The sequence below is a fragment of the Xiphophorus maculatus genome, chromosome 4 (genome assembly GCF_002775205.1).
Source record: "Xiphophorus maculatus strain JP 163 A chromosome 4, X_maculatus-5.0-male, whole genome shotgun sequence".
NCBI classification, from domain to species: domain Eukaryota; kingdom Metazoa; phylum Chordata; class Actinopteri; order Cyprinodontiformes; family Poeciliidae; genus Xiphophorus; species Xiphophorus maculatus.
The window spans coordinates 12,037,682-12,053,633 of NC_036446.1; the positions used below are offsets into that span (position 1 = coordinate 12,037,682).

General features: G+C 36.1%; 2 protein-coding genes across 4 annotated transcripts in view; one reads left to right on the top strand and one right to left on the bottom strand.

The window, feature by feature from the left end:
* kif26b (kinesin family member 26B) overlaps positions 1-2,921 on the top strand; it is a 100,770-nt gene extending 97,849 nt beyond the window's left edge. For all 3 annotated transcript variants that reach the window (XM_014473086.2, XM_023331876.1, XM_023331875.1), the window contains exons 27-28: positions 873-1,023; positions 2,481-2,921. In XM_014473086.2, the coding sequence (XP_014328572.1) occupies positions 873-1,023; positions 2,481-2,629 (300 nt within the window). In that variant the 3' untranslated portion in view covers positions 2,630-2,921. The remainder of the gene's footprint in view (positions 1-872; positions 1,024-2,480) is intronic.
* Positions 2,922-12,278: 9,357 nt separating this feature from the next.
* Positions 12,279-15,952, bottom strand: part of smyd3 (SET and MYND domain containing 3) — a 76,240-nt gene continuing 72,566 nt past the window's right edge. The window contains exons 11-12 of the mRNA XM_005796222.3: positions 13,235-13,343; positions 12,279-12,498 (exon numbers count right to left, since the gene is read on the bottom strand). Coding sequence (XP_005796279.2) covers positions 12,394-12,498; positions 13,235-13,343 — 214 coding nt within the window. The 3' untranslated portion in view covers positions 12,279-12,393. The remainder of the gene's footprint in view (positions 12,499-13,234; positions 13,344-15,952) is intronic.

Genomic DNA, 15,952 nt, shown 5'->3' on the forward strand with positions numbered 1-15,952 from the left:
TGGCCAAACATGCCGGAGCTCCATTTGGGTTGCTAGGTTGCTAGGTTACAGCAAAGTGAGTTAATAATCAGGAGGACACCAAAAAATATGAACTTAATGCCAAAAAACTGTTGTGTGTTTATTTATTTTTTTAGACACTTGTGCTGTTTTTAGAAACAGTTCTGGTTCTACTGACAGATTATTTCATCTTTCTAGAAGTGAAATAATTATATAAAATTTATTCCTTAATATTTTTAATCAATATTGAGGAACTGTTGACTTAAAACAAGCTCCTATATAAGGCAACATTGTTATTTCAAGTGTACAAAAACATTTGCTCTAAAAAATAAGCCAAAAACACTTGGTCATATTTTGTGTTTTTGCAGTGAAAGGATAATTGGAAGAGAGGAAAAACACTGAGATATAGAGAAGAAATTACTTTTTGCAATATAAAGTATTCACAACACACCATAAGCAATGTGGAGTCTTCCTGATGTCAGAGGGATTTGAGGAACAGACTGCAACTTGGGAAATTATTGCAAAAATATGCACAGTGCAGCCTTTTGGGTTTCCATTGTTAAGTCTCTGTCTAGTCAAGGGGGAAAGAGTTGAGCTTTGGAAAAGAAGGAGGAAGAAAATAGCATGAAAGATAGATTTTCCCTGCAGCGGCCTTAAGAAAGCCACTTAACCCCCAACTGGTCCAGCGAAGCGGCTCTGTGTCCCACATACCCAACTGTGGTCCAACTGGGAATCGATGAGGGGTGAACGTGTGCAGCCGTGTGAATGTTAAACACGGTCCTGCTGAAAGTGCTTTGCAAGTTGCTCCTCTGGAAATGTAAAGGTAAATAAAACCCTTTCACTCTGCTGGCACTTTCTCTGTTTGTGTGTGTCAGGAGGGTGTGTTTGTCAGTGCCAGACTGCGTGTGTTGGAGCACCGCCAGCAGCGAATCAGTGAAGTCAGAGCCAAGTACCAGTGTCTGAAGAAAGAGCTGGAGCAAACCAAACAGCACTTGATGCTGGAGCCACACAAATGGACAGCTGAGTGTAAGTGTAGCACATCAGGGAACATGATGTGTGTGAGAGGAGATAAGACGTCGGCAGCTGGTTAGAGGACGCTTTTAAGAGCTCATTTGTCAGCAATGAATGTATTAATCCAATCATTTATCACGCACATTTGTTAGCCTCATTTAGTATTCAACTTTATAGTTTAACCATATTTTAGTCTAGACTGCTTCCTTCATTTTCTCTACACACCCTCTGCAAAAAAACAACACTTTAGAAATAGAGAATATTTCTGGATAAAGAGAAGCAGCTCTGGTAGCTTTTGTTACTGAACCTTCATTAGTAATTTTCTATCAACATAACGTCTGTTAATATTTTCTGTTTACTGTAGAAAACAACAGTTTTATTTTGGGATTTCATGGTTTAGGCTCAAGTTTCCTACTTTATGTTGGAATAATACATTAAATAAAGGTTTCAGTCACATGAAAAGCTGTTAACTTAGGTCACATGTGTCAAACTGAAGGCCCGCGAGCCAAATCCGGCCCGCCATAGCTTTTTATGTGGCCCTCTAGACTCTAGAAAAACACTTACTTAGAGCCTTAAAGAAAACAGTTGTGTGCTTAAATGCTATTTTACCAATCAAATCAAAGCGGTTTTTATCTGCATGCTGTCAAATTACATTAATGTGAAAAGTTGTTTAACTTTAAGAAGTGCTAATCTAATGCAGAAATACATATTTATTTATATTTTAACACTTTAATGGATAGTTTTATCAATACATTTTGCCACAACTGGCTCTTTGTTTACATTTGTGATCTCGATGTGGTCTGACATCAAAATTAGTTCGACACGCCTGCCTTAGATGGAGGACAATATTAATATTTCGGTAGATTTGTTAAGTCATACTTTTGCATTTGCAGATAATGGACAGAAAAATGAGAAAATGTTGTTACAATAAGATGTTTACATTATAAATACCTAACTAAACTACAAACAGTCCAAGATAGGGCGGCTTGTCTTGCAAATTGTTCTATATACCCAAATATTTTTAGGATGCACAAAGCATTAGGCTGGCCTTTGGTTAAGAAATACGGTTGAAATTCCCCTTTTATGCTTTTTTAAATTTTTAGAATGATTATAGTATCTAATGCTTTGAATAATCAACTTTTATTTAGCCAAACTTTACACAATCACACAATACAAGACATGCTTTAAAATGTAGTTTTCCTCTTCCACCATGCAACAAAAAGAACCAGAACTCACTTTCTTCATCCGTTTTAAATGTAACAAATGGTTATTAAAAGCTCCCTACTTATTTATTGTATTATGTAAATGATTATAATTGTACATTTATGAATCACCACTAATATTATATTGATTGGCATAAGTATTATTTGACATGAAGAGTAGCCATTGTTACATAAATGGCTACTGGGGCTTCAAATAACCAAATCTGCCAACATAAAAAAAACATAATTTTTCCTTCCTTCTCTTTCCAGTCGAACTGCAGCAGCCCTACGACGTGGACTCAGTGGAGTATTTGGAGGCACTGGAAACGGTGACCGACAAACTGGAAACCAGAGTTAACTTCTGCAAAGCCCATCTCATGATGATTACCTGCTTTGATGTGTCCTCAAGACACCGGTAGATGGATGAGAGACGGCCAGAGAGACCACAATGAGAAAACATTATCCTAACAGTGGACAACAGGAAACTTGGAATGAGGAGCGTAAGGACGGAGCGACCAGTTATTCATGCCTCTCCCCTGGATGGACAGAAGGACAGATCAGATGAACGAATGGAAAGATCTACAGTGAAAACTAGCAAACGTCAAGCTTTTGGTGTTTGAGTGAAATACTCAAAGAAGAGAAGGAGATTGTAGTACGGCAAATTACTGGACGAAATATCTAACGCCACACAGACCGAGTTAAGAATGTACCGAGAAAAAGAAAACCAGACAACAAAAATGCCACTTTAAAAAAAAACAACAACTACAAAGAAAAGGTGGAAGAAAAGAAATCACACCTGTAGTTTATTTTCATTTTTTATAAATAAAAATAAACTACACTTATGATGAATGTAATTTACAGGTACATTACTGAACCTGTAAATGAGGTTTAATGACAGAAAGATGCTGAATTGTATCCCTGAGAGAAAGACGAGAGGAAATGATTAAGATAAGTGCCTTGAGAACATTTCTAACACCACCAAGACCAATTCTTTCAGATTTTTTTGTGTACATGCCGTTGGTATGGTGCTAGTGTAGAAAAAAAATTTATGTCCTCGGAAATTTTCATTTTGCAATTTCCCAGTGTGATGTTTTTCTGTGGGTCGGTGTTTCCCAGTTTGTATATTGCCATTGGATTGTTAATGAGAGAAACTACAACTCTGGAAAAAAATAAGAGTAAACTTAAAATGATCAGTTTCTCTGATTTTACTTTTTATAGGCATATGTTTGCGTAAAATGAGAAATGGTGAAAATTACAAAAAAGATGCAGAGCTTTCAGACCTCCAATAATGCAAAGAAAACAAGTTCATATTCATTTAGAAACAACAATACTAATGTTTTAACTCAGGAAGAATTCAGAAATCAATGTTTGGTAGAATAACAAGGAGGTTTTCAATGGGGTTCAGTAAAATGTTTTTCCAGAGCTGTACATGACCGAAGCAAAATCTGATACGAGACGTGGGAATTTCAGATTCAGAGTGTAAGAGCGCAGAGGAAAAAAAATAAATCTAATTTATGGAGCCGTCTCTGCCTGAACCTCTCCCTCAAATGATGCACGTCTGTGTTTCGATCAGCAGGATTCAGGAGGATTCCTGCGGCTCAGGTCCCCTGGTACGGATGTGATGCTTTTTCATGTTCACAAAAGAAAGTCGTGTCGGAGTCACACAGGAGTGGAGGTGAAAAGATCCATCTCTGATCCACTTTTAAGTGCATCCATTGACTGACTGGCTGCTGAGTGACTGGCCGTTATTTGTATCCGTGTTGTTTTGCTCTACTCTAAAAGAAACTGAATGATTTGTAAATGTGTGTGTTTTCTAATAAGGTTTCTTTTTTTATTTGGGAACAATGGGACCATGTAGAAGCTATGTGTGACGACAAAGAAATATTTAAAAGGAACTGCGACGAGGAAAAAGATATAAAACTATAGAGTATGGTATTGAAATTGAATTATAAATTTTTCAGTAAAGCAATTAATTAAAGTAAGATTACATTGTGTTGAAACACTAAAATAAATAAGAATAAACTACACTTATGATGAAAACTTCTTAAAAGTCATAGCTCTCTGCCTGGTTCCATTTACATTGAATGGATAGAAACGCTAAAGATTTGTTAATATTATTATCTATGGTGCTTGAGATGTTTATGATCTAAATGTTTGTAAAAAAAAAAAATATAAATAGATGAAAGAGCCTGTTTCCCCCTACAGAAATGTCATCTGTGTGTATCTCTTCTCCATCACAGGAATCACTGCTGTTATCCAATAACTCCACAGTTTACCTTTGCTGCACATCGTGTTTTCACAAAAACGTCACATTATGAGTTTCACTCTTTGAAAGCTTTGCTTGATTTGTCTGTTTTTATAAAATTTACCAAAAGAAATGCAGTTGAAATCTGATTTTTACATACACTGTATAAAAAGACAACCTTTTCCCTAAATTAAACCAAATTTCCTTATTGATAACCAGTTAGGGTTATCAAAAAGAATTTCTATTAGAAAATGCCAGAACAATGGGAGACAGAATAGCTTAGAGAACCATTACTACTTTCTCTAAAGTCAGAAGTTTACATACACTATACTATGCCTTTAAATAGTTCAGGATGTTTCTGATTAATTTCTGTTGATTACAAACCAGCCTGTTGATGCATTAATGCAGCACCTCAAACATACCACTTCATTGTGTAAGATTGTGGGGGAAATTCAAAAGAAATTGGTCAAAACACTCAGGAACAGAATTATAATCCTCCACAAGTCATCTGGTTTATCCCTTGATACCATTTCTAATTGGCGGTATTAACACTGTAAGAATCTTACTGTTGGAGGTTTTGTGTCCCAGAGATGATATATTATGAAAGGTACAGTTATGGAAAAAAATTAATAGACCACTTAAAATGACCCGTTTCTCTGGTTTTAGTTTTTATAGGTATATGTTTGAGTAAAATGAACATTATTCTTTTATTCTATAAACTACTGACTGTGAAATTCCAAACAAAAATTTTATTTGCAAAAAATGAGAAATGGTGAAAATAACTAAAAAGATGCAGAGCTTTCAGACCTCCAATAATGCAAAGACAACAAGTTTATATTAATTTAGAAACAACAATACTAATGTTTTAACTCAGGAATAGAATAGAAATCAATATTTGGTGGAAAAACCAGGAGGTTTCCAACGAGGCTCACTGCAGTGGGCTCTTAAGTTTTTCCAGAGCTGTACAAGTCTACAACAGGGATGATAAAGTAGATAAAATAGATGGCATCATGAGGAAATATCATAAGAAGAAAATATTGAAGAAATGTCTCAACACATCTGTTTTGGAATTGGAGATTGGATAAAAATGGTCTTACAAATTAACATTAACCCCAGATATATAAACAAATTAGTTACAAAGTGCCTTAAGAACAACAAAACTTGTGTTTTTTGAAGTGGCATTCATGTCAACTTCTGACTCTGAAGTTATTTAAAAAAAACTTATTTCTGGCATTTACCATATAAAAATACTTCAACAGAAAGGGATTTAGTCTGCGGTAATGTCACTGAGGAAAAATATGGATGTATCTTTTATACATTGTATGTATTTATGTAGTTTTAGCTGTATTTTCTGTCGAGTGTAATTTTGGTCCGTATGGCTTTTTAAATTAGAAAGAGCCATTGATATTTATACGGAGAAGACCTGTGATAAAGAGCCATGATTTGATATAACTTAGACAAGAAGATTTTAATGACTCTGTTGTGTCAATTGTTTGGGGGATTTAACTTGATGCTCTTTATTCTTTTTTTTTTCAAAGTAGTCCAGTCCACCTGTCATGAATGAAAGTTTATTTATTTTAAGCTCAAAGCGAAAACACCCTAATTAAGCTTCTTATTTATTTACACCCTCTGACCTTGGAGTTTCTATGCATTTAACAAAAATATCTGTACATACTTTGTTCAGTCCATGCCACATATAAATATATATGCTGTGTACACATGCCATATATGCAGTCATTTTTTATTTTCCATCTTCTTTTGTTGCTGCTGGTTTAGTTTTCTACATTTGTTTCTCTTTGGGGAATTTTATTGAGTTTGGGTTTTTATTAAAGCACCAACCCTCTGATTATCAGATAGATTATTATCCATCTGTAACTAAAATCAAAGTTCAAAAATGTTGCTGTGGTAAATCAAAGCAACATAAAGACAATAGAGGCATAAACTATTTCCAGCTTTCTTTCCAGAGTTTTAATTCATTTCTTCTACTGTTTAAAAATACCGCAGTTTGTTGTTCTGTATTCGCATATATGTAAATATTTTAAAGATAAACTGTTTTCCATAACCAATGTTGTTGATGGCAGAGAGTTATTGCTGAAGTTATTAAATATGCAACAACAAAATCTAAAATTAGAAACTCAGAAAATATAAGGCTCACATCAACAAAGGAAGACTGTTTTTGAGATTAAACTTCTGCTTCCAGTAAAATCACTAAAAAGACCACAAATGATCACAACTTTTAAAGCTAAGCTATATTTAAACTTCTATTTTTCTTTATTGTAGCAGTAGAAAGCATCGCTATGATGCGCTAACAGTGTTAGCAATGCTTACAAAAAGCTAACAGTAGCTAGCCTTTTAAAATCAATTTTAATTGTAAATCAAGCTTACAAATACACAAGTTACCAAACGTTTGGAAAAAAAATTACGTTTTATAGTTAGGCTTTGCAACAAAATAGAAATGATTATTGCAGAAAAGTCACTTTATTTTTACAGTAATTATCAGATAATTTCTGCATTTGTTTGAGCTTTCCACAAAGCAACCGTCTCTCCTGGCTTGATCAACTGTATTACATGATATCTGTGATTTTTTTGTTCTTTTATCTTTGTACGTACAGTAAGTTGTGTTAAAATCTTTTGAACCCATAAATCCTAAACTCTTCATTCTTTTTGGAGTTGCATTCATCTTTTTGTCCTTTTCTGTAGGCTACATTGGCTTATGCTTAGAAAACTGAACACATTTTTGTTAAATCTCTTGAATGAAAGCTGGAAGTCTAAACTTTTATTCAGTGTTGAATACTTAATCTCAGATTCAATGTTAATAAAGTCCAAATACAGGAGAAGCTGACTGCAAATGAGCACAGAAAAAACAAGAATATCAGGTAATAAAAACAAGAATCAGAATTTTTCAAATGACAATTTGTGTAAACAGAAATACCCAAATTTTGATCAATAGCTTAGTGTAATTAGCAGAAGATAATAACTACAATCCTTTACATGTTTCACATAGCATCTCTTGATGCTATGTGGGAGGTTTCCCCTCCGAGTCGCTGCCAAATCTATCTAATTTGGTAGAGCTTTATAATTCAAGCAATAACTTAACATCAGCAGAGAGTTTGGTGTTATTTAACGGTAATGTGAGTCTATGTGAAATATGTGGCGTGATTAAACCAAATTATTAACTGTTTATCTGAAGCCTTTGCTAATTATAATGTGTTATCAGAAAATCTGACACATAGCATCTTTAAATTGTTACGGAGAAATGTGATGTGCAGAGAAAAACAAAAACACACTTATGAAGATGTAAGAATTTCTATTTAAATAAGTGTTTGAAAAGTTTCTGTACCAAAATATTCCTAATAAATGTCTAACAAAACACCAACGTTGGGGCAAATAAGATAATAAGCCGTGAAAATACTCTGGTTGTATCTATGCTGTCTCCATAATTCGAGATTGTATGGCCCACTGTAGACGTCCTGCTTCAGTGAAATAAGGTCTGACTTTTTGGATGGAAAATAAGATAGAGGGATGTAAATAAAGGAATGTGTGGAAAGAGTTTCACATCTGACTGTTGATTTTGCACAAAGAAAAAAGATGCATTATGTTGTTCGTTAAATCTTGATTAAATATGAAATGTTTTCACGATGATCGTGACAGATCCATGAATGGACGGATGGTCAAAGTCAATCCTTTTTCAGCTTTTCCAAACCTGTTTATGAATCTGATGTGGAAACATCAGACATTATTTTACAACAAGTAATAAAACTTACTGAAATCATAAACACAAGTGTATAGAAAAATTATAGCTGGCATAAAATCTGCCATTCAAGAAACAGAAATGCAGAGAAACTAGAAACTAAAAAAGTAGCTTTCAAATCCACCTGTTATGGCAGTAATTGGACAAACAGAGATAAATTCTGTTAGCTGGAGACAGGAACCAGCGCCCCTCCCGACCCCACTATGGACAAGGGGAAAATAAATAAATAAATAAATAAATACATAAATGGATGGATGGATGGATGGATGGATGGATGGATGGATGGATGGATGGACGGACGGACGGACGGACGGACGGACGGATGGAAAATAAATTCTCAAGCTCAAGAGTTTGAGATTGCGTTCTTGGTGGCAAACTTGTAATTACCTTTAAAATTCAAATCACTAGATAAATATTTAGTTAGTTGCCACATTAAAGATGTTGAAGCTAAAGATAAGGGAGATGTAAAAAATAGAGCTGTGAAGCTGACAGCGAGGGTAGTGATATATGATGGCAGGTTGATAATATAAAAAGTGTGTAAAAATGATGAGGTGCAGCAGGAGGAAAAGTGAAAATTAAAACTGTGGTAGAATGAAGGGGAAACATTAGCACCACTGAGCTCAGGTCGAAAACACTGAGGCAGTAAAGCAGAGATGAAACGTCAACTAATGCAGGATAAATGTAAAAGCCTCCTGGATATGGATGAGACTTGGTGACAGCAGGTTTAGATTAAGCAGTGGTAAATCTAATTCTTTGGACATTATGGAGAAAGAAAGGAAAATGGAAGAAGAGGAAAAACAAACTGAGCCACTCGGCAAAATAAAAGTCAGAGGAAGAAGCAGTTTATTAGTTCACTACTCTTTAAAAAATTAAATATTAAAGGTGTGAAATTAGACCCTAATAAATGTGAGAAACAAAAAAACAACAGCAACATGACACATATAAGACACGTTACTATCCCGACCTACCCTCTGACTAACACACACAGTCACAGAGGAAGTGCAGTCATTAGTTTGAATATGTCTGAATTTTGGATTATCTTTCTATGTGACCTCACACACCGACAGAGAAACACACAAAAACAGGGATTAACCAGCGAAGAGTGTGTGTGTAATGGATAAGCACAGAGAAGGAAGGATGTTTTGAAATTCTGGCTTTGCTAAACACACACACACACACACACACACACGCACACACACACACACACACACAGACAGAATCGTGTTTTCATTGACATGTGGGGACTTTTCATTGACTTCCATTCATTTTTTTACAGCCTATCCCTTACCCTAGCCCGACCCTTAACCCTAGCCCTAACCGTAAACCTAGCCATCACATAGCTAATCTCTAACCCAAAGACAGCATTTCCCTTCATGGGGACAAAGAAAATGTCCCCACAGGGAGCAGTGGTCCCCACAACCAAACATTGTAGACAAGTAGGTCCCCACGAGGATATAAAAACCAGGTTCACACACACACATATACACACACAGGGTCACTCATCAAGATGGAATCTGCAGATTACGCAGCAGGCCGAGCCCCCAGGGGCCTCCAACCTCTGGGTTTCTCACTCACTGCCAGGGAATAAAATAACAGGCTACAGATAAAACTCAAACCACTGAGAGATCACAGCCACCAGGTCAATGTGTCAACACAAGCTGTCAACAGCAGTTGCTTCGCACTTCAGACTCTGTGTGGTTTAGTTTTACTTTCAGTCAAATGCAGAAGTTCAAATATTTTCGCTCCGTCGGTGTGACGCTCTCAAATTGGTGTTTAAATCTCTTGGGGAAGCGATGCTGATGTGACCCAATGGAGGGAGGTTCAAGTTGTTGTTTTTTTAAACCTGGTTGTCTGTTGTTACCAATCCTCACTTTTTCTGTTGCCTCCGAGCTCATTTTAGCTTTTTTAATATGCATATTTTACAATAATGAACAACTAATTATCTTTACGCCACCATTCTGGTGTAATTATACCACTTTTTCTTGACATTTTCATTATAAACACTAAAGCATCCTTCACAAGCTTTGTGTTGCTGTAGACAGTAGGAGGTTTTCTACCTTTTAGCAAATCTTAAGTGTTTGAAGATAATTATTAACACAATTAATTTCTCAGGGCAAGACTTGGAAATTACAACCTTATAATATCATCAGTAACAAATGTATGTTAGAGAGTATCTTTTAATAAGTGAAGCTGAAAAAAAAGAAAAGAAACAAAAGTACAATCAAATTAAATCAATAAGGACCAACTACACTTCTATATAATTGTGTGGGCAGTGGCGGTTTCTGATATGGGCGACATGGGCAACCGCCCAGCGCTCCCTCGGTTGTCACATCAGGTTAGAGGTCGACCAAATTCTCAGAAATGTTCCCTCAAAATGTAGTTAAACTGTGCAGATGTTAGAGATAGAGTCATAATGTGATTTATAAACAGTTTTTTACGTTAAAAACAGTCTGTTTCACTCCGCCGCTCTGGGTAGTGCACGTTCGTGGATTAATTTGCCCTTCTCAGTGTTTGACAGGCTTTGCCCTACGCATCGTCTTGAAGGCATAGCGCAAAGGTAAAGCTGTGGAACAGATTGGTTTCCCCACACTTGCAGAAGTTTGTGAAATTATGCTCTGTATGTATGTATCGTATTCAGTACGACACCTAATAAGTGTTAAGGAAAAGTATTTTGCAAAGCATATTTGCAAAATACTTCTTTGCAAATAAATACTTAGCCTTGTCTAAGGCTAATTATTTAAGTTAAGGTTTGCAGATTATTTTGTTCATGCCGAGTGAAAGTAAAACCAAGACTTAAGTGCTGAAGTCCTAAAACATAATTTAGTAAATTGTTAATATTGAGTAAAGTCTTGAGTCTACTGTACTTTACACTATGTCGGCATAGTAGTCAAATGTCTTTTATATTCAATGTTTGAATGAAGCTCTTTTGGAGAGAATGTGGTACAAGAGACTAGGGCCACCTCTGTTCACAGGGGCGCACCTGATCTCACCCGATCACTTTTTGGCACAACACCTGCAGCTTGGCAACACAGGTGTTGGCACCTGCAGCGGCTTGGGTGGCAGTTCTCATGTGACAGAATTCAGCTTGAGGAGGCACAGAAATGTTTTTTAAAATTACTATATTAAAATACGTGCCAATAGTTTCCTAGAAAAATGGGAGCCTTGACAGGTATGTCCATTCATGTTTATACTATGTCCATTTAGCTTCTTGGTTACCAGAATCTGGAGGAAGCATTTCTCTGTTGTTTCAAGAGCTGGCAGGTTTTCCTGTCTGGTTGCTTTCCACAGATGGTCGTCCTTAATGAAGAAATCTGGCTGCTTGTCGTCCTCTGAGGGTCAACCTGCGGGTTAACCTGGTCTGGCCACTCTGTCACCCAAACAAGTTCATCGCTGAAGTCATCTGGCTAAAGAGGGAACGTCTTCCAGGCTGGTGACTGTAAAACAGAGACAGATGGCTGCACTTCCACAGGCTGACCTCAGTCAGTGAGACATTTCTTAGCTACCGGAAGGCGTAAAACAGTTTCTTGGGAAGCAGAGTTTGCCTTTTTGCTTTGACAGAAACATTTGGCTCAGAAATCCGCCTGCTCTTTCAGAATTTGCTTTATTAGTTAGATTTTATTGTTTGGTTTTTACATTACCTTTAAAAGAACATCCAGATCTTCTTGTGTTTGCCAAGAATCCAAAGTGTTTACGACTTTTAGGACACTTTTGATGGATTCCTCTTTTATTTTATTACAATAAACTACAAGAAGAGCTTTGCTGACCACATAATGTAGGTTAAATTCAGCAGCTATCAATACCAGCCGGTCTTTATTAAAGAGATAGTAAAGACCTCAAATCGACCAACCATTAAACCGCAGTATAATGTAATGTGATTCATCCTAATCTGACACTCAAGCATGCATCTATAGAAAATATTATAAAAATGGAAAATCTCCAGATTTCCAGGGGGTCTTTTGTGGGCTCTAGTGTCCCTTATATGAAAGTAGGCTGACAGGAAAGGGGGATGGAGAGGGGGGAAGACATGCGGCAAATATCGCCGGGTCCGGGAATCGAACTCGCGACGGCCGCGTCGAGGACTCAAGGCCTCCAAATGTGGTTCGCGCTAACCACTACGTCACCACGGCAAGCCCAGAAATATAAACTTTTAAGGTACGTTTAATGTTTCTATCAGTCCATAGTCTGTCTTAATGTCTGCCAGACATTTCCAGACAACATTCCTCCATCTTCATCCTCAGGTCAGAGGTCAGTGGGTGACCATCACCATGAGTCATCCTCATGATTGTAAAAGCCTGATGGAAGAGGAAACATGCAAAAAACATTAGCAAAAAGTAGTTTATTCAAGTGTATCGTGCTTAAGTTATACTAAAAATGAAACTGTGTAATGGAAGATTAATTTTTACAAACCATATTTTACATAAAAGTCTAAGACTAATATACTTAGTCTAATACTAAGTTGAGTCCTAGTGTTATATACTTAGTCTAAGACTAAGTATATAACACTAGGACTCAAATTTGTACATTAATATTAGAGTGTATATGTTGATAAAGCCTACACTGCAAAAACGCAAAATCTCACCAAGTATTTTGTCTAGTTTGCTGACATGTAGATATCTTTATCTACTTTAAATAAGACAAAACTAACTAACAAGTAACTGTTCAGTGATATTTAGGAGCTTGTTATTTTGTAAATAATCCCTTAATATTGAGGCAGATGTTTTCACTTATAACATGGAAAAGATGCCTTGTTATAAGCGAAATAATTTGTCCCAGTTTAGTTCAAAGAAGTATTAAATTAGTATACTTTCTAGTACACTACAAGTACATGGTGCAAAATATACTTGCTATGAAATTAACTTCAAATACACTATTTTTTGTTAGGAGTTATGATCTTTGTATTCAGGAAATGCAATGGTACAAAAACATCACAATTTAACAATCAAATTATGAGATAAAAACTTTAGATGTCTGTAATAAATGACACAACAATAACAAACACTGTAAAAACACAAAGCAGAATCTAATAACCTCTTTGAAAGTGTCCAAAGCGTCCTCCAGGTGCTCCAGGTAATGCTGCAGCTTCCCCACTCTCATCAGCTGAACTCCATGAACTGGATGAGGATCAGGGTAAAACAACCTACAGAAACAACAGACAGAGGACAATTTACCTTCAGCTCAAATATTTCCGTATTTATGTAGTTTTTGTTATTCTTCTCTGAGGATTACAGGACATTCTTGAGCTTAACTGAAAGTGGAAGTCTGAATTTCTCAAAGCAACAGAAATCTCTCATCAGAGTCTGCAGACTCAGGATGGACAGAAATTGTTTCAGGCAAAAGGTTTCCAAACGCAGCAGAGAGATCTGAAATGTGTTGTGTGCAAATAAATGTGCGCTGTACGCATTTAAGCAGAATTAAAATTATACATTATGTGCAATAAAGTTACACTTTTAAACTTCTACAGCCTGCTGAATAAACATGTTTACCTGGTTTTTCAATTTGTCCTATGCTCAGATTTTGTTAACATGTCAAGTTTTCTGCAGGGCTGCATAAAATCAGAAATATATTTAATCACAAAGCTCCTTCCAAACATAACAATGACATGATCGATTATAATTAACAATTTTTTCAGACATTTTTCTTTGTTTATGTGTCGACAACAGAAAGGCTCGACACTTGAAGTATATTGTGAGCAACATTTTGCATCCAAGCAATTCTGTGTGATTCCAATATTGATAAAATTAATATTGATAGATGTTAACATCAGGTTTGAACTGTATATTCATATTTTTTATTATTATTTCTATTCATGAGGACAATAAGCATCTAAAATATTAAATCTTAACCAACATTAGACTCAAAACCAAAACTCCTCTTCCTGTTTTTCTTGTCATAAAATTTTCCCCACATTATTACAGCTTCATAAATTTAATTTTCTCCCTCTATACTGTGGTCTTTAGAAAACACTTCACTAAATGAGAGATATTATTCCGACAAGACAAGTATCTTCATCCAATCAGACCTGAAGCACTGCTCTCCAGTTCTCCCAGTTCAGCCAGATTAAAAAGGCCAATTTACCCAAAGGGGAATATTGAAAGAGCTGCTTAAAAACACAGCAGCTGCGTCAATGAGGAAGACAGCCAGCCTCAAGTACCAGTCAGAGGAACTTCATGTTTGTGCTGCAACATGAACAAACTCAAGGAACTATTTCAATGTTGGTTTTTAAAAACTTTCCTACACCAAACTATTTTTTAAACTCCATCTTCCTGCCTTAAATGTCTTTCCCCTTTGCTTACTTGTCTATCTTTTTTGGTTTTGCTTTCAGGCTTCGGGGATTAAAGATGCTGATGTTGTTCAGCTTGTCAAACCTTTACTCTATTTAATCTTAAATTAATTACACACATTGTAAAAATCCTTTAAGACTAAACCATATGATGGCATTAAAATGTTCAGCAGCAAAGTGTAAATCCTTCTTCATTTATATTCTCAAATTTGAATTTCAGGCGCAGCTTCTCCATCTTTCAGTCAACAGCCAGCATCATTATTGTAGGAGGATGCACACATAAGGTCAATACGAGTCCACTTCACCCAAATTAACTCGGCTTATTTGTCAGATTGTTTCTATATGCTCTCAGTCGCATCAAATTTTAGAATAAAAAGCAATTAATATCAAGTAAAATCTAAGTTAATTAAAACGAGGCGGCCACAACCTGAATAATCTGTTACTCTGTGGCTTCTCTGATTATTTTCTAAGCTAGTTTTTGTTTTTCCCTCTCGGTACTAATTGCCCATTTGTTCACACCGTCAAGCTCAACTAAACAACCAGCCGACATGCTGCACAATTACAGAGGTGGACCCCAGTCCTGTGGTTAAAAGCGATTAGTTAAGCAGAGAATTCAGTTTCAAAACCAGCGGCATTAGTCCTCCATGAATAATAACAAGTTGAAATATTGATTTAATTATCAATCCGTTGATTCTGGCTAGCGCAAAAAGGCAAACACGCACACGAGGGCCGCATTCCAATTTGATTTCATTTTTGCATATGCAACCAAAAGGCAATTAAAATAATTTTATTAACTTGCCGTCTCCTGACTTTTCACCCAATTTTCTTTTTCTTTTCCAGTGAGAATAAACTGAAGAGAAATACGGAAAGCTGGTTAGAAAATCATAGCTCTCAGCGATAAGAGAGAGAGGAACAGAAATTAATAGTTGTGGAAAGTGTAGCATTTTAAGGCAAATGCAGTGGAACTAATTAGGCGCTTGTTTAGAGCTGGAAGATTCACACCCTGCTGTTTTTATAGGAGAGCGAAACACAAATCGTCTTACTGAGGAGAATAACGAAAGAGAGTTTTCCTCAGCGTTACATCACTTCACTTCTACTTTCTTCCACAAATGAGCAAACTTGGAACAATCCTGTGTTTATTAGTATGATAAAAGATGACTTCTATGAGCTTTAAATCACATCTGACGTTTTGTCCTCGTTTTTCCACAGCCGAATTAATGTTAAAATTAGGGAAAATCCCATAAGATACAATAAACCCTAACATAAAACAGTAATACATTTCACTAGAGCCAGTGAATTGCATTTTAAGTTGGATATAAGAAGCCAAAACAGAGAGGGAAGGAAGCTCTCTTGCTCAGACATAAGACTTCATGCCAACAATTCGCTCCATCCCATCTTTCTATTTATTTGATTGTCAGGGACAATTTATACTGTAGTACTTACATACATGACTAATTTGCAATGCT